We start from the raw sequence: 18,698 nt of genomic DNA, 5'->3' as shown, positions 1-18,698 counted from the left end.
AAAGGATACAAAATTGTGGCTCAGTGTAACTGCTTACTGGAACTATTTTGCTTCAAACAGAGTTTGCATTTTCATGCATTCTTACTTAGATTCCGTATTAATAACTCTGCTAATGGCAGTATTTATGTGAGATTTTTTAAAAAGACAAGTTGGAAAAGAGTTGCAAGGTTAGTTATATTCTTTGTACAGCAAGCTGCTTAAAAATTAAAGCACTTCGTCCTGAACACTATTTGACTGTTTATAATAATGTATAGTTTCATTCCATTTTGTGTTGGAAAAACACAATTTTTACCACAGAAGGGTTTTGAGTCTATGGAAGTCAGTTTTCCCCAGCAGCCAAGTTTTATTCCTGGGAGACATCATTAATTGAACAGAGAACTAATATGACCTGGATATGAGTTAGAACAGCCAAAAGGGTGCTTCAACTCACACACGAAGGTACATTTAACCAAATGAAAAAAAAAAAGCAAAGCAGATTTACACTGCAGCCTTGCACTTTCTTTCCTTGACAAACCCCATATGTTAGGATTGGCAAATCGCTGATGGAGGTTCTCTTATCTGCCTACTGATTTGAACCCTACACTTAGCCATTTCTTCCAACAGGGATCTGCTTCTAAAATCCTGGTAACAAATTATTTGAGGATGATTTTATGTATAATGTGAACACATTTTTGTTATTTTTGATCTAGTATTTGGGTATCAAAGTGGCATGTTTTTCCTCAGGAATCAAAGAATTGCAACTGAGTTTCAGACTGCATGTTTGCATTGCACCCCTGAGGGTGCAATGTAGGGTTGTAAAAATGCAATAACTATCACACAAAGACATATCTTAATTTTCATGTTCTGAAGTTTTCTTATGGTATTTAGGTAGTAAATGGGTCTCCAGTTGTACCCAGTTGATGGTTCTCAGTATATCTAGTACCTTGATCAGGTCCTATGAATAAATGCTTTCTTGTATGTTGCATTTTGACATGTCAAATTTTTCTAATTGTTAAATGAGAAGATAAGTATAATCAATTTAGTGCACAGAGACAGCAATTTTCTTTCTAAAAGTAAACTTTGGATAGTACCATCTACTGTTGCTAGAAATACCTTTTCTCATTGATAAAAGGGTTGGATTTAGGATTTGATCAAATCAGACTCAGGAGATACAGTGGCCCTGTATTTGTTCCAGAGACCATTGTGCCATGTTCCTTTAAAGAAGCCAAGTTTAAATAAAAACCCTTTTGTTGCTGACAGAAGAATTCATTATACACCCCCAATTGAACTGCATGTTCCTATAAGCCAGTGCATATTTTCCAGCATGTGATATATAAACTCGTTTCATTAGTAAGGAGCAGCAAGTGAAATGGAAGTATTAGTCTGCTACCTTTCTACTGTGTGGTACACTCAGTGCTATAGCCTTAGAGAGAGAGTATGTTTTCTGTCATGGTTCTCTTTACTTGAATGATATGGAATCTTAGAATTATTTCATTTGGAAGGGACCTTAACGATCACCATCATCAGAAACACTTTTCACTAGACTAGATTGCTCAGAGCCCCCTCCAGCCTGGCCTTGGAACAATTCCAAGGGGGCACCCTTAACTTCTCTAGGCACCCAGTGCTTTACTAAGCTGCCAGCAAAGATCTAATCTAAACCCACTCTATCAAAGAAAGTAGCTTTTCCTCAAAGGAGAGGTGCTTCATCTCTCTAATAATTTTTGTGGCCCTCCTCTGGATTTGCTCCAGCAGGTGAATGTCATTCCTGCATTTGTCTTTTTTTACATGAAACTGAGGCTAGAGCAAGGTAGTTCTGGGAAGAACTAAAGAATCTTAGTGAATTCTGATACTAGTGACAGAAAAGTGACATTGTACCACATTCCTCTAAAAGACAGTACCACCAAGTGTAACCACTGAGACAAAAGGAAAATGGAATTCACATTGTTAAGGGGTCAAGAATGTCAGAGGGAGATACTTTGGATTTCTGGCAACTGAACAGATATATTTGCATACCTCCCAGAGTGATTCATTTTTTTACAGAAAGGAGAAGAGCAGTGCACTATCTAGCAAGGTGCAATTTTGGATACAGAAAACATATTTCTATATTATCAAAGTTACGGGCGATTTGTCATAAATATAGTCAGAGGTTAAAAGTGATGAGACAGCTGAGGTGAACTGAGGAAGTGCTGTCAAGTGACCTCTATAGCTGAGTGCAGGAGAAGAGGTTATAATTTAAGTATATCAGCTTTAGCCAGGTCTTTACTCCACTGATTGATTGCCTGTTATAGAAGGCAATGCTAGAGTGCGTGAGTTAAAAATCTCCTTCTGAATCTTAGCATTTTTTCAGTAGTTTCCTTTTAGTATTGAAATAAATAAAAAACATAGCCATTAATAAATTCTTACCTTAGAACCTATCTTTCTCCTGAGGTTTAATCACCTATTTTACTTATGATATTGACATTGATTTGAGTGTACTTTGGTTCCTGTTCCTGTTTTCAGTCACATATAAATTTGCCAAAGAATAACCATTCAGGCTGAAATTTCCAATTTAACTTGTATTCAAAAGATTTATGAAAAATCCATTCAGACATTTCCTAAACTCAAACAAGATTAAAAACAAGTAATATTTGATTGTGTTGATTTTTAACTTCTTCATAGAGTTTTTCCGTGTCTGCTTTGGAGTGACAGCTAGAAATAAAACTAGTGGATAGCTGTTGTTCTGGTGCCAGGACAATGCCTTTAACTTGTACAAGCTTTTTAGAAATCTCGGTTGGCATTTTCTCAATTGAGACTTTTAAGAGTTTAGCAGCTCTGTCCCCTGTAGTTTTTTGGCTTCCCAAGTGTTTTCCAGCACCAGCCTTTAGATGCTAGTCTCTGAAGTTACTCTTGCAGTGCTTCTGGCTGTTCACCTTGAGAGCAGGGATCTCAGCTGCTTTCTGCTGTCAGTTCCTTGTGGGAGTAAAATGAAAAAGGTGAAAGAGGAGCAGTTTCACTGAATTGCAGTGTCCCTGTAGTCAGTCTCTTGAAATGCGGAAGACAGGTCGAGTCAATAGCCTGTGTACCATGCTAACCATATTTTCCTTTATTAACCCAAGACAATGTAAGTCTTCTCCATCTTCACAATCAAGCTGGTTCTAAGAGCGGCAACTAACCTAAGGTTTTGTTGCTGTTCCTTCCATGCTGTTATTAAGCAGACTGTGAGCATTGTCTTTTGGACAGTCTTCTTTTATTGTTCCTTTGGAGATGACACAATAAAGGATGTAATTCAGATGCCTTTCTCTCAGGGGTTTTCTCCTCCCAATTTCATCATTATCAGCCTTCAGTTAGGCCATTGTTTGTTTGATTTTTGGCACTTACGATTTTTTATCTCTGTGTGCACTGCAGATTTGACACAGGTACACCAGAACACCATTGCTGGTGGATGTATAGCTGCCTACCCCAATGTTCATCTAAAGAAATGCATCATGTCCTGTCACAACTTGTCTGGATTTTATCCTAAAAACCATTATATAGATAATGCAAAAGATGGATATTTTTTTTCTTCCTTTTACAAAAGAGTGGTAAAACCTTAAAACAGATTGCCACAGAGGTGGTAGATGTCCCATGCCTGGAAACATTCAAGGTCAGTTCAGACAGGATTCTGAGTAACCTGATCTAGTTAAACATGTCCCTGCTGATTGCTGGGTACTTGGGCTGAGTGACCTGTAAAGGTCCCTTCCAGCTCAAACCATTGTGTGGTTCTGTGGCAAATCTTCCAATACTGCCTCATGAGGAGATCAGGATGCATTGCAGAAACCGTGGAGATGCAGCAAGTATATGAACTGAATGTTGTAAAGTAGAGCTAGAAATTGATTTAAATTATGTTGTACAGGCAAATAAGGCAAAAAAAGCTTCTACATGCTATATGACATGTAGAAGTATATCCTATGTTACAGATCCTTAATGTGCCTTACATTCCATAACTTCTTAAAAATCTCTTTTTCAGTAATTTTTACAAGCCCAACTGGTTAAACAATTACTGTCATTCTAGTCCAGCAGCCTGATGTGAGAAACTGCACCATAAGAAAAAAAAAGTACCTATAGGCATAGTAATGTTTTCTAAAAATGCTCAGGGAGAGAAGGCATCTGCTCTCATATTTAATGAGACATTTAATGCAACAGAATATTTAAATATGTTAAGAATCTGATTTAAGAACCAAGGTTTCCCTGGTTTTCAATGGCTGGACAGTGTAAGGAGCCAATTCTGGGTCTTACAGACTTAGTTCTGTTCTATCTTCAGCTGAGGGGAATTGTGGCAGTGTGTTCAATAGGGACAGGTAATGATGCTCTGAGAATGCTACTTAGTGCCTAGTGTTCTGCAGCACGTTACTTTTTTCCTCTTCATTGTTTAGTGGCTCAGTTTATCATTCCCTTTAGTGCACTGCATTTTTAAAGAGAATACTGTTCATCTTCTTGCAGGTAATAGAAAAACTGAAATATTGGGAGGAACAAGAAAAAATAGCCGCATGATGGCACCTTTAGATCGTCTTCTAAGAAAATAAATTCTCCCTGTTGTAGATATAGAAGAAGCAGAAAACCTGCAATCTCTGAATATTTGCCCTAGTCCTAGAAGATAAATGTATATTAATGTCACAGTGAGAACAGGAACAGCATCCTATTTCACCTTCTAGGTGGACAGGTTTTTATTAATCCTGGAATACACATCTGTTCAGTCAGGCCCTTGCTTTGTAACTCACCAGCCATCCAACTGCTTGGAATTATTGCAGAATACTCTCAGTGAATTCCAAGACCAGAGTAGTCGACAAATTAATAACAACAGAGGCACCTGGAATAGCTTCAATAGGAACTGAAAGTCTAGAGGAATTTCTAGTTTGAGCTAACAGTTAGTGAGATTTAGTAGAGCTTTTCAGCAAGCCAAATGTTTGATTTCTTCTCTCTTACATTCATTAAGATACAGTAGTTGGTGGTCATAAAAATTGTCTCTGTGTGAAATGAACTCCTCCCTTAAGTTTCATATATTATCATATATTATCATATATTATTACAGTCTGCTTATGGCAAACCTCACAGTTATATAAATTTCATATAGTCTTTCTGTAAAATTGGAACATGTTATTTTGAATGGAGCAAAGGGAAGTGGAGAAGATAAATGAAAGTTGTTTTGCTTTGGACAGTCTTCAGCTTACATGGCTTTGTATCACTACATCCTGGTAAAATGTCTAATCTGTGACTTTGTCCTTCTCCTGTTTCATAGTCCATTTCTGACCTGGAGAGATGTACAGCACATTATTGTCAGGACTTCACGTGCAGGACATCTGAATGCTAACGACTGGAAAACCAATGCAGCTGGTTATAAGGGTGAGAGCTTTCTTTCTTTCTTCTTTGCTATCACAAGCAACCTATTATTTGATATTTTTGTTTGACACTATGCTGTGCATAGTTTGGAGACCTTTCAGATTCAGGCTGAAGGGGCCTATCTTCTCTTATACAAGGAAAACCTCGTAGAATGACTAATGCACAGAGCCATCAGCTTAAAAATGCATTGGCTTGATCTTCTTAGTCCCTTTCCATCCCATATCATGCACTGCTGCCAGTAAACTAAATAAATTAGAGGTGTTTACTTTTTCTTTTTATACCTAGTATTCTGATAAAGTAGTATAGAGTTGAAGACGCAGCAATTCTGGATTCCAGCCATGTTCTCCCTCGGAATTATTGACAGTTTCAATTTAAAATAATGAAACAGTATTTTCAAATTTCATTTTTATATTATAAGCTCTACATTATTTATAAGTAAAAATTCTGACAGATTTTGGATACAATCAAATTTTGAGCTGTCATGACTTTTCATGGGACAGGTGATCATTTTTCAGTGACCTGTCATGTCAATTTCTAAAATTTTGTACCATCTTGTAAATTTGAAGAAAACTACATCTTAAAAACATTTTTTCACTTTTGTAATGCAAGCAGAGGTAAACACTTGTGCTATTAAATAGGATATTTATTTTCAGGGTGGGTTAAAATGAAAACTTGAATCTGTACATTTTATTTCAGCACAGTTTGTCTTCTGATTCCCATTCACTACATTCTTGCTGCTTTCAGTTTGTATTGCATCCTAAACAAAACCCTGGAATGGCTTATTTCTGGTTCTCTGTTCATAAGAATTCCACGCAGTACTAAAATACCTCTTTTAAGATGAGATTTGATCTGTTTGTGCCAGGATCTCGTGAGAGAAAAATGTAATATTCAAGAACCATCAAATCTTTGCCCTGGCTTCACTTTAAATGGAAGCCTATATTTAAACTATTTTGGATCAAGGCACTGCTATTGTAGAACATCTTTAATATATAATTCTGACCTAGGACATTTTTGGTGCAATGGCATAGAAATCAAAAAAAGAAAAAGCCCCACTCCCCTCCCCCCCACACACCCCTCCACACACACACACAAAAACAAACCACAAAAAAACACCCAACAAAACAAAACAAAAACACCAAACACCTTTTTAACTACAGAGAATGTGTTTAGAAATGGATATTTGATCAGAACCTCCTAATCATGTGAAGGTTCTGATGTTCAAGGGCCTGGTTTTTTATCTCATTTACAAGTGCATGCCCCCACACAAAACACATAAATAGATACTTCCTTAATTGCAATAACATGACAGTATTTGTTATTGTGAAACATCTCCCAGGATTTAAAAAGTTTTATCAGGAGACTGTGACTCTATCATCAGTTTATTGAAGCTATATGAAGGTCAAAGAACACTTTTCAAGTAATGTAAAGCAGAGCTGTTTATTTCATATCTTACTTCCAGAATTCTATATTTTTTTATGTTTTTCCACTTGTTGCCCAAGAGAGGCAAACACCCTGTGAGTCACTTCACAGCAGCTGTCACTCATTGTAAAAAAACAGGTCACACTAAGGTCACACCAGCAGCAGCAACATTGGCAGCAGGACTTGTACTGTTGAATCATGGTTGAACCACTGCTTATTCTGAATCCTTTGAACCATTTTTCCATGCATTGTAACATGTATATATATATATATATATATATATATATATGTGTGTGTGTGTGTGTGTGTGTGTGTGTATGTATATATGTATGTATGTATGTATGTATGTATATATGTATGTATGTATGTATGTATGTATGTGTATATATATATATATAGTAAGGAAAAGGGATGAAAAAAGGTTTTGTCTCCACTCATGGAAAGTCACAACCATAAATAAGCTCAACTTGGTAACTTGGATTCAGGAAAAATACCTTGAACTGGCTGAATTCTCCTGTAGACTCGATGGTGAAACTGAAAAAGGGGAGGACGAGCTAAATGCCTTGACCTCTGCACAGCTCAGGAATCAACCTTAACCCAAATAAAGGCATTAGTTTCAGCTAAATTATTCTGGCAACTTAGGCTGAGCACATAGTTCCAATAAAAATACATCTCTCTTTAAACTCCTGTTGATTTTGGAAGAAGAAGCAAAAGATTTAGTTTAAATCACAACATCCGAACCTGAATTCAAAAGGGGATTTGCACACCACTGCTGGAAAGATTGAAAGAGGTTTTTTATTGCACATGGCAATATTTAATATAATATTACATTATTATCCTTCACTATTGCCAATAGTAACAATTAAAGTATGGTTTTCCACAGATGAACTACTCTAATCAGACTGAATTCCTTAAGGAATTGTATCATAATTTTGTTGATAACAAGATCCATGTTTCTTCCACAGCATGATCTTAAGAGTGGGTGGAAGGTTTTTTTAAGTATCTGAAGGAGACAGTCACAAGAAACAATCTACCTTTCTTCAGTGTATAATAGTGGAGAAAGAGGGAAACAAGAATAAAGAGAAAGAGAGGTTCACTGCTTTAGAAATAAGAACTGAAAGGGTGAAAAACAGCAAAAACCTGAAAAAACCTATCACTCAACAAAGGGTCAGCAAGAGCTGGTAGTTGAAAGTGGGTCAGTGCCATTTCAGAGGGCTGTTTTGCTGGTCTGCATGGCAACCCTCTCCCTTTGCCATAGTCCCTGGCAGTGTTTTGCCATTGCGGAACATGTAGAAAGAGCTCACAATGTCATTACTGGTTTCAAGATCTCCTTTTTGTACTGTCTTACATTTATACAAAGAAGTATTAATTAATGCAAAACGCTTAAGCCAACTAGTGATTTGCTAAAGCAGTGCTTGTTATTTGTTTAATTTTCTGGCAAGTAAACAGTGCTCATTAAATTCATGTCAATAGAATTAACTCAGGAATGAGAAAGAATTTTTACTTGGTAGGGGTTTTTTTATTGTTTTCTTGTTAGACAGCATGCATCTTTTCTTAAGAACTTGTTATTTTGTAGTCTGAAAAGAAAAACTTGAATACTCAGGATATTCTCTGGTTAGTCAGTTGTACATATAATTTGTCAATAGAGGGTTTTTTAATAATTAAAGAAGTTAATTAGCTGATGTTATGGAAAAATACTTGAGAGCATCTGTTTTTGTGAAGATATTAAAACTGTTGATCTGTTTCTGCTGTGGCAGATTGGATGCAAATCCTTGTTCTGTCAGCTGTTTAGTCAACAGAGCATGCAAGCACATTCATAAAAAGGAAACTGCATTAATGCTGACTTGTCTCTGACTTGAAAGATAGAGAATGAAACACTGCAGTCTTAAGAACAATGATCAAATCATATAAACAGTTCTTTGTCTGTAAGTGAAGCTCCACATACTGTCAAATACTGTCTCTGGAGAAACAGGCCATTCATAGGGAGGAATACTACTAATTTGCAGGGAAATTTTTAGCGAACATACTTCACTCTTCCTGGCTCTAAAGGACAGACAATAACACTTCAGTACACTGAAATAAAATGCTACTGAAAGATAAGATAAAATGAAATCAAAATTCTACCCAGTTTTTTTTCAGTTTCAGGCCATTCTTAGGCCCAGAGGAGAAACTCTTCATTAGAGAAACCAAATTACCCCAATTGCCAAGGAGTAATAACACAGTCATGTGACATCTCTAGATTAACCAAAGTATCTGCTGCTTCCATTGAAGAGTGACCCCTGAAAAGGATTAGTCACTTAATATTTTAGGGCCTTTTAATATAATTGCTTAATTACAGTATTTAATAAAACTGGTGATTATATTAGTTGTGAGCAGAACATTAGCAGTCTGGGACTGAGAAAGAGATTAGTCTATCTAGGCTCCTATTTAAGAGACTTAGACTGGACAGATTTATCTTGTGGTAGCCAGGCAGGACGGGGGCCTGGAGCCAGTTATGTTTAATATCTTTATCAATAACCTGGACAAGGGGATCAAGTGCATCCTCATTCAGTTTGCAGATGGCACCAAGTTGGATGGGAATGTTGACCAGCTGGAGAGAGAAGGCTCTGCAGAGGGATCTGCTCAGGCTGGATCAATGGGCCAATTTGTGAAATGCTACAAGGTGGCGTTCCAGATTCTGCAATTTGGTCATAACAACCTTGTGCAGCACTTCAGGCCAGTAGAATAGTGGCTGGGAAGCTGCCTGACATAAAAGAACCTGGGGTGTTGATCAACATTAGCAGAGTTGGAGCATGAGCCAGTAGTTGCCCAGGTGGCCAAGAAGGCCAGTGGCATCCTGGTTTGGATCAGGAATAGTGTGGCCAGCAGGACCAGGGCAATCACTGTTCCCCTGTACTTGGCACTGGTGAGTCTTGTGTTAAGTTTTGGAGCCCTCACAACAAGAAAGACATTGAGGTTTGGAGCATGCCCAGAAAAGGGCAACAAAGCTCTTGAGTCTAATGAGGAGCTCTTGAGGGAACTGGAATTGTTTAGCCTGGAGAAAAGGATGCTAAAGTACCTTATCTTTCTCTGCCTGAAAGGAGGTTGTAGCAAGATGAGAGTTGGTCTCTTCTCACATGTAAACTAGCCTAGGACAAGATGAATTGTGATGGGGAGGTTTAGATCGGCTGTTAGGGAAAATTTCTTCTATGAAAGGGTTGTCAAGCATTGGAACAGACTGCCCAGGCAAGTGCTGGAATCACCATCCCAGAAAGTGTTTAAAAAGATGTATAGATCTGGCATCTGGGAGCATGGTTTAGTAGTTGACTTAGCAATGTAAGGTTAGTTATTGGACTTGATTGTAAGGATTTTTCCCAGCCCAAATGACTCTGTGATTCTAAGTAGGCATCTGACAGCAAACATATTCTTGGAAAAGGCAATCTAATTATATATACATGACTGTCTTCAACAGATTGGTAGATGTAAAGTCTGAGATAGATGTTGTCCTCACATATGTATGCATTAGTATTCTGCTATCTGAACTGTTTAGACTAATCTGAACTTTTGCATTATACATTACCAATGTACATACCAATACATTACCAATGTATTGGTCCTGCTCTGGACTTGCTCCAACAGTTCCATGTCCTTCTTATGTTCTATTCTACTCCAGGTAGGATCTCACTAGAGCAGAGGGGCAGAATCCCCTCCTTCAACCTGCTGGCCACACTGCTTTAAATGCAACCAAGGATTGGGCTGGCTTTCTGGGCTGCAAGTGCGCAATTTTGTCCCACGTTGAATTTTTCATCAACTATTAATTACTCCCAAATCCTTCTCCAGAGGGCTTCTCTCAGTCCCTTCTCTGTCTCACCTGTGGGTGCATCTCAGGTTGCCACAATTCAGGTGTAAAAACGTTGCGCTTTGCTTTGTTGAACTCCGTAAGGTTCACACAAACCCACCTCTCAAGCCTTTCAAGGTCCCTCTGGGTGGCATCCCTCCTCTCCAGTGTGTTGCCCTGTACCACACTGCTTCTTATTGTCAGCAAATTTGATGAGGATGCACTTGATTGCACTGTCCATGTCACCAACAAAGATGCTGAAGAGTATCTGCCACAGTACTGACCACAGACGGACACCACTCATCACTGGCATCCTTGTGGACAATGAGCCATTGACCACAACTCTGTGTGTGTGCTCATTTTTAGCTGGTTTTTCAACCACCAAGTGGTTCATCCATCAAATCCATGTCTCTTCAGTTTGAAAACAAGGGTGTTGAGTGGCACAATGTCAAATACTTTGCACATGTCCAGGTAGAAAATGTCAGTTGCTCTGCTCTGCCCCTATCCATCAATCCCGTAGGCCCATCACAGAAGGTCACCAAATTTGTCAGGCATGATTTTCCCCTTGTAAAGCCATGTTGGGTGTTACGAAGCACCATGTATAAAAATGTCCTACATTATGTCCAGTCTAAATCTATTCTTGTTCAATTTAAAACTACTGCCTCATGTCATGTCACTAAAGACTTTAATAAAAAAAAAAAATCTGTCTTCCTTCTAAGAACGCTTTATATATTGAAAGGCCACAATAAGGTCTCACTGGAGCCTTTTCCTCAGGCTGAACAACCCCACCCCTCTCTGCCTTTCTTCATATAAGAGGTGCATCAGGCCTTTGAACATTTTCATAGTCAGAAAGGTGCTGACAGAATACTTCAAAAATTGATTTTATTATGATTCTAGTTGTGTCCATTTCTGATTTTTGCATTAATACAAATAATTTCTTCAGTAATATACTAGCCATGGCTTTACCTGATAATAGATTTGACAAAAAAAAGAAGCAGCTTCTGGATTATACATTTTTTCTTTCTGCCAAAAAGCTCCTATTAAATGATAAATAAAATACAGGCTGCCCAGAAAAACTAGCAGGACAGCTAGTAGAAACTAAACGTCCAGTAACCAGTGTACCTTTTTGAGCTTGTATGCAACTCTGACACTATTATGAGGCTTTGCAGTCATTAAAAGAAGAGTCTTAGACCATACCATCTTAAAACACTGAGAAATTAAATCCAAGAGTCTATTTGCCTTCACATCCTCACTTATTTTATCTGTTTCAGGAATTTAAAACTCATGTGGTTATTAAATAGACTTTGGTTGACAAAAGGTACTAAAAGCAAACTATATTTTCAGGCTGTCAGGGTCTACTAATAGTGTCAGGACTCACCACCCAAACTGTTCCTGCCCCTCCTGAGCATTATCATCTTCCAGGCAGAGTCTTAGTCTTGGGATTCAGCTGGTCCGTGGTCAGCAGTATCAAGCACAGCCTAGTAAGTTCTCCCATGCCCACAGTTCCTGATTTACTTCTCGGAGCTTTTTTAGGAATGAGTTAACCAAGGTAATGAAGTCTTCAGAACACATGGTGTTCACACATAGACTGCGCCCTGCATATGGAGATATCATACTCAGAGTCAGAGAAAACACCAGTGAGCTTTGCTGAAAACCTCAGCAGAGTGACCAGGAAGACTGGCTTACTTCTCTGCCTCTGAAGCAGCAGAGTTGTGATGGAAACAGGAAACCTGACTACTGCTGACCGGTGATTGCTATGAAAATTCTACAGCAGGATTCTAAGACTTCTCTGCAGCAGCATTTGGCTGTACATCATAAAGCCTTTACTGAAGACATTAATCCACTTGCAATAAGACAGCTTATGTGAATGGAATAAATCTGAAGATTATATGCATTTAGAAGGGTGAAAAAAATGTTTGCTGTAATAAAGTTGGCTAAGGAGCATCTATAGTAATAGAAGCTATAATTTTTTAACTAGTGGTAGTCTTCTTAAACTGGTTTTTTTTTAGCATGAGGATCCACTGGAAAACATGGTGGTTTGCATCTTTTTTTAAAGAAAAAAATTATTTTATCACTGCATTGTGCAACACCTTGTAAAAAAATGTTCCCATCTCCTCTGTTAGGAGAAAATTCACACTAGGAGATACAATTTGGGTTCCTTGATAGCTCAAAAGTAGACAAATACAATGTCATTCTATTAAACAATAAAAACACCTTTTGGAGAGAGTGTCTGTACTAGGCTTCATCTCAGAACAGATGATGACAGGTGAATCAAAGGCAGTATAACTGGAAATCCTGACAGATTGTTAGCAGGAGACAAAAAGCATTTCTGTGCTGTCAGAAGTATCAGACACATGGCATCCCTCTTGTTCTGTCCTACGCAGAGGCTCTGTGCATCCTGGAGTATTGGAGCTCCAGCTCCAGACATTTACACTCAAACTAATTCCTGACTGAGCATACAGCTGAGGCAGATTTTGGCAGAAAAAGAATATATAAACATGCAGTAAATCACAAAAAAGTGTACTTCAAATTGTTTAATGATAATGATGCTGAATAGAATAACCAGAGAAGTCATTAATTAACTAAGCCAACTTCACAGTATCCCTGTGGAGCAATGTAGTAGATGCTGATCAATAACCTGGAGCAAAAGCAAGTTAAATAGTAAGTATAGAGATAGCTGGCCATTAATGTCACTGTGGTGGGTGAGGTTCTGCATCCCCGGACTTAAAAGGAAATCCTCAAAAGCTGATTTTTCTGCAGGCAAAAAAAGGTACTATTATAAATAATTTCAGGCATCTGAGCTGAGATGTCCTATGTAGGCCCTATTATTACATGAAATTCTACATCCTGACGGGATACATTAAGTGCTTAAAATACTACATTGTAGATTGTGTGATCTGCTTCCTAACTGGCCTGAATCCTAGTTCCATTCAAGTGGACACACTCCCATAATAAAACTACCGCCACTTTTGTAACTACTGAAAGGCATTATAGCAATGCAACAGCAGTGAAGAAGAGCTTTGGTGTTCACAAAGGCAAGTGCTTGCTGCTTCTGTAAAAAAGACAGACCTACTCCATCCAAAAGATGTTCAACATTGCTATGGATGGATACAAGCATGACTAGATATTTGACTAGAATATCCTCACAAGCATACCGCATTGAGAATTAGTGTATAAGGAGGTCATGCAAATACATGTAACTTCCAAGGCCTTTTCTTTTAAAAAATCTGTGCTCAATGTCTGTAATTAAAGCCTTTTGATTTGGAGAATTGTATCAGTTTATCAGTTTATCAGTCTTTTTTTTTTTAATTCATTGATCCTGGTTCTTCTTTCTTAATACCATAAAATGGAAATTTTTCACAGTAAGTGGCAGACTCTTATGGTTATGAGCCCAAGGGTGAAAACTTTTAAAACTCCACTTCCTCCCTGCCCTTCAGTCCTTTACAGGGTTTTCATAAAGGTCTGAGTCAGGCTTGTTAAAAGGAAATAATGTCAAAGGTTATCACTCTCATGGTGTGCATCCTGTTAGTGCTGTCAGTCCACTTGGCAATGTTTGGAATACTAGGGAGCTGCAGAGCATAGCAATTGTGTATACCTTTATGTCTGAGACAAACAGACAGGAAGTTATCTCAGTTGTTGAGCTGAGGCACTAATTTAAATTCTTTGCCTGCTGTGCTAATCATGGCTTGGTGGCAATTCTGAGTGCTATTACAGTAGAACATTAAAGCCTAATTTTGCATTTTGCCTGCTGTTACTCCTGCTTTAGAGCCATTTAATTTACATTTTAGAACACATGTAAGTTCGACTTACAATATACGACCCCAGGAAAGCAACCAACTGTAAGATAAAATCATGATGGATATCCATCCATTTTCCTTTATGTATCTTGACACAGGCTTGAAGCTTCTGCTTGAACCCTGTTTTTATATTTTTACTGCTTCATTCCTTGCTTTTAAGAGGGGACAGAAAACAGAGTATTGCAGATCCAAAAAGTAAGTGAGAAGCTTTGATAATGGATAATTTGAGGCTAGGTAAAGTAATGATGCCTGCCTGGCTTCTGTGAAAGATTCCCATACTCCTACTTTGTACATCCTCATTTCTGGAACTATACAGACAAATTCCTGACCTTATATGTCTTTCAACTGGAAACAACATTGCCTGTAACCTCAGTTTTGTCAGAAAGAAAAAAAAAAATTCAATAACCATGATCTAGGCTGCATAATTCAAGGTATTTTCCAGCTCCCTCCCCAAATCCCAAAGAGGTACTTCAGTTCTTACTCAAGGCTAGCAGAAGTCAGCTACCTGGAAATTTGTTTGGGTTTAACATACCAAGCACTAAAAAATTCCCAATGCAATTTTAATATTAAGTTAAAGAAAACTTTATTTATAGCCAGAAACCTAACTGCTACATGCAAGAAGGAAACAAGAGTCACCTAGAAAGGTCACAGTGACCATCCAGGGAAAAGACAGTAATTTTACACTTGCTGCTAAAACATGCATGTGTTTACTCCACTTTTCCTCAGTGACTTTAATTTCTAAGTCCCACCACAGATATCTTCTCTAGCTGCAGCAAGGATATCTGTATGAAGCACTTACAAAGGTTAGGATGGTGGCCTGTGACTCATGCAGTATTTAAACATGGATGAGATTCATCCTTTTCAATCATACATGTTCTATCAGTGCTGGGGGAGACACTTCCAGCTACAGTTAGACTAGCTAGTAATTGTAGCTCATTTACTTCTCTCCTTTTCTGGTGCTAAACTAAATGCTGCCCTGACTTCAAACAACTTTCAATCAGGAACTATAATTCAAAACAAAGTTGTCCAGAGACACTTTGGATGCCTTATCTCTGGAAGTGCCTCAAGGCCAGATTGGACAGGGCTTTAGGCAGCCTGGTGTAGTGGAAGGTGTCCCTGCTCCACTAGAAGAGGAGAAGTGAAGTCAGACTAGATGAGCTTTAAATGTTCCTTCCAACATAAATCAACCTGTGCTTCTATGATTCTATGACGTAGAGGCCCTTCAGATTCTCACTGTGCATCTAAGCTGCCACTTTTTGGACAAATCTATTGAGAAACTTCCTGTTTTTCACCACCTTCTCTAGTGTGCTGATAAGTATAAGATCTCAATGTTCCCACATCCATACTGAGTCTTTAAAAATTCCTGGATATCAGGGAATTCTTTGAGGAGAAAAGACTTAGTTTGGTATTTCATTTTATTTTAGGTACAAAAACTGAGGGATTATTCTGTGTAAAATAGAAAAATACAAATACTGTGCTCAGTTTGAAAACCATGAGGGAGTTGGTTTTAAAAGCAAAATGAAAAAGCATGTTCTTGCACGCTTGTGTTGCTGGCTTGTAAAACAGTTATGTGTTTTAGAAGTCACACTCAGTTGTCACAGATTACTGGTGATAAATTGACATGAAATAGGAATATAGCTGAAACAAGATGAATTATTGTTCAAGATCAGTGTTGTTTTAGAAAGAATATGACAAAACAAAACAGTTTAAGCCATGTCATCATAACATTTCTCCCCCTTTTATCCATTTAATTCTTGTTAGACAGCTGTTTTCCCTGTTGAAACATTTCAATATTCTAAGCAAATGACAGAAAAGCAATATGGAATTGTTAAAGCATTATTGAATTAATTCATTCTATTTGCAATTAAAATGTCAAGTGTAAAATATTGGTTGAAAGTATTTATGGGCTGAGAGTCACTCAAGAGGCTTGTATATCCTAGACCTGCTAAGCAATGTTTAAGAAAACTATAGTATTAATGGGCATTTTAGACTCTGTCAGTCTCATTTTGGATCAAGATCCTGTAGTAGCATAAATGGACAGATTGGTGTAGTTCGCATATCACACATATCATAGTGTTCCTAGTTGAGGAAGCTGCATGTTCCTCATTTGTTACACTGAAATTAATACTATTTCTCTCCTGATTTAGTATTTGATATGTGTATACAAATTATTTATATTTCAAATGCTGCTTTCACAGTACATAAAATATATATAAAAGGCCAAAAATATAGTAGGGAGAAAATTTTATGCAAGCCTTTTGTCAGATGAGTAAAATAGCAAGGAAGGCTTACCATCTAAGTTACTGATGAGACATCTTAATGACAGGCAATGAAACTACAGACTAACAAATCAAGTTTAGCTACACTGGAAATGTGTTTATAGTGCTGGGCCAAATTTTTCTCAAGTCTGCATGATTCTCTGTTATGATTTATCAACACTAGCTATTCATATTTCTCATAGTCAAGTCAAAGTCAGGATATACCTCCTAACTTTAGATTTGAGGGTAGTTTTGTATGCAAATGAGAAAGTTACTGAATTTTCAACAGCAACTTCAGACAAAAACAAGGAGATTAGGAAAAAGCTGGAGAAGTCTCTCCAGCAGCTCAAAAGGCCTTGTTTTCATTTTACATTACGAAAGAATTGCACCAGGGATAAATAGACTTTAGCCCTTCGAAATGTTTCATCTTTAAGATGAAAACATCTTTAAGAAAGGTTAAAGAGATGAGCTAAAACTCAGTATTTACTTCGTGTTGTGGGAGGCAAGTTTTTCTCTGAAACATGCCCTGCATCTGTAAGGCTCTGCGTATGCCTGAGATTTTGCAGAAATAAAGATTATAAATTTTTACTGCTGCCTGACTGGAGAGAGAATTCAAGGGAGCTCTACCAATTGACACCTTGGGCACATAATGAAATCACATTTTTCAACCCTTTGGCTGAATAAAAGCAATGGCCTACTCCTCAGCCACCAGCTTACATTGTATCAGCCTCATACTGGTATTTTGTTTGTGAAAGACAAGTACCTTTTTACAAAACAGCCCAATACCCCTCTGATGTGTAATGAATCCTAGCAACAACTTAGCTCAGTAGCAATGCGCAGCAGTGATAATGCAGAGTACATAAGTGGGAAGGTGAAAGGTCTGGAGGCATTTTGCACTAACATAAGCAGTTAGCTTATCTCGCTCTGCAGACATCATTACCTTTCAGAGTGCTTTTGATTAATCTGGGTTAACAAAATCAACTTAGTATATTTTGCCTACAAATCAGTGGAAGTTCCAGGTGTTTCCTAGAAGACATTTGTAGCTCCATGTAGACCACCAGGTTATTTTCAGTGTTTGCGACAGGCACCTTGGCATATAGTTCACAGGAATACTAGGATGTACACAGATGAGGAAGTAGTAGAGAGAAAAATCTGTTTTCCTCTCTGGGACACAACTACTTTGTTTAACTCTGTGATTCTTTCCTGAATTGCTATATTTTGGTCTTTGAAAATTATGGGTCTCTACTGGTACGTTCAGCTAACCCACCCACTTCATCAATGGCTTTGAAATGGAAATGATTTGGACAACCAAATGTCAGTACACATGGGAGAATTTAAGAGTAACCCTGTCTGTCAGGAAGTTTTTATTTCAATGGGAAGGCCTTCCAAGGAAAAAAAGGGATTTATGTTTCATCTGAGAAAAAAAAAAACACCATCAGTAGACTTCTGCTCTCATGCAAGAGATTTAAACATTGAGTAATGGACAATTAACACAACCACATAACCTTGAGCAGTAATTTTTTCTCCTGGATGAAAACTCCTCCAAAATTCTGCCTTCCAAGTAATTGTTAGGGTATAAAAATAGAAAGATCACTCTACAGATTTTATTTGCATTTTTAATGTACCAACTAGGGAAAAAATGTTCTATGTGTAAGTATCTTAAAAGTCACATAAATTTCCATCTGAAGGTCACTGACTGGTGGTGGCAATGCTACATGCTTTTCTGCCCTTATTTCTGGTTAAGAAAAGGTAAGGTGAGGAGAATTTTGGCTCTTGGAGCTCAGAAGGTGGGTTGAACACAAGCATTTTAAAACTGGACATCTTGAGCTCTAATTCTATGTAAGTTGCTAACTGTCAGGAATTAAAATGCATTTTCCATGAATTACCTGAAAAAAATTTCAATTAATGAAAATTTAGTCCCTTGCTTTTTTGAATGTTCTATACAGAGTAACTGTGTGCAGTTACGGACCATGTGGGTTAAGACTCTTGTTCCTCCCACTGATCTTCCGAGCAAACAGAAAGATTATTAATTAAAATTTTAGTATGAGAACAGACTTATATCTTCACAGAAAA

The 18,698-nt window shown here is 37.7% G+C and overlaps 1 protein-coding gene across 2 annotated transcripts in view; it reads left to right on the top strand.

Moving 5' to 3' along the window:
• The window catches only part of PCSK5 (proprotein convertase subtilisin/kexin type 5), a 228,590-nt gene that overhangs the window by 123,365 nt on the left and 86,527 nt on the right, over positions 1-18,698 (top strand). For both annotated transcript variants that reach the window (XM_088054567.1, XM_014259099.2), the window contains exon 10: positions 5,234-5,337. In XM_088054567.1, coding sequence (XP_087910693.1) covers positions 5,234-5,337 — 104 coding nt within the window. The remainder of the gene's footprint in view (positions 1-5,233; positions 5,338-18,698) is intronic.

The sequence above is a fragment of the Pseudopodoces humilis genome, chromosome 4 (assembly GCF_049639895.1).
Source record: "Pseudopodoces humilis isolate 2021_Gansu_Grassland_sample_001 chromosome 4, ASM4963989v1, whole genome shotgun sequence".
In the NCBI taxonomy this organism is placed as follows: Eukaryota; Metazoa; Chordata; class Aves; order Passeriformes; family Paridae; genus Pseudopodoces; species Pseudopodoces humilis.
Note: the sequence above shows the minus strand (reverse complement) of the source record. Positions and strands in the feature narration are given on the sequence as shown.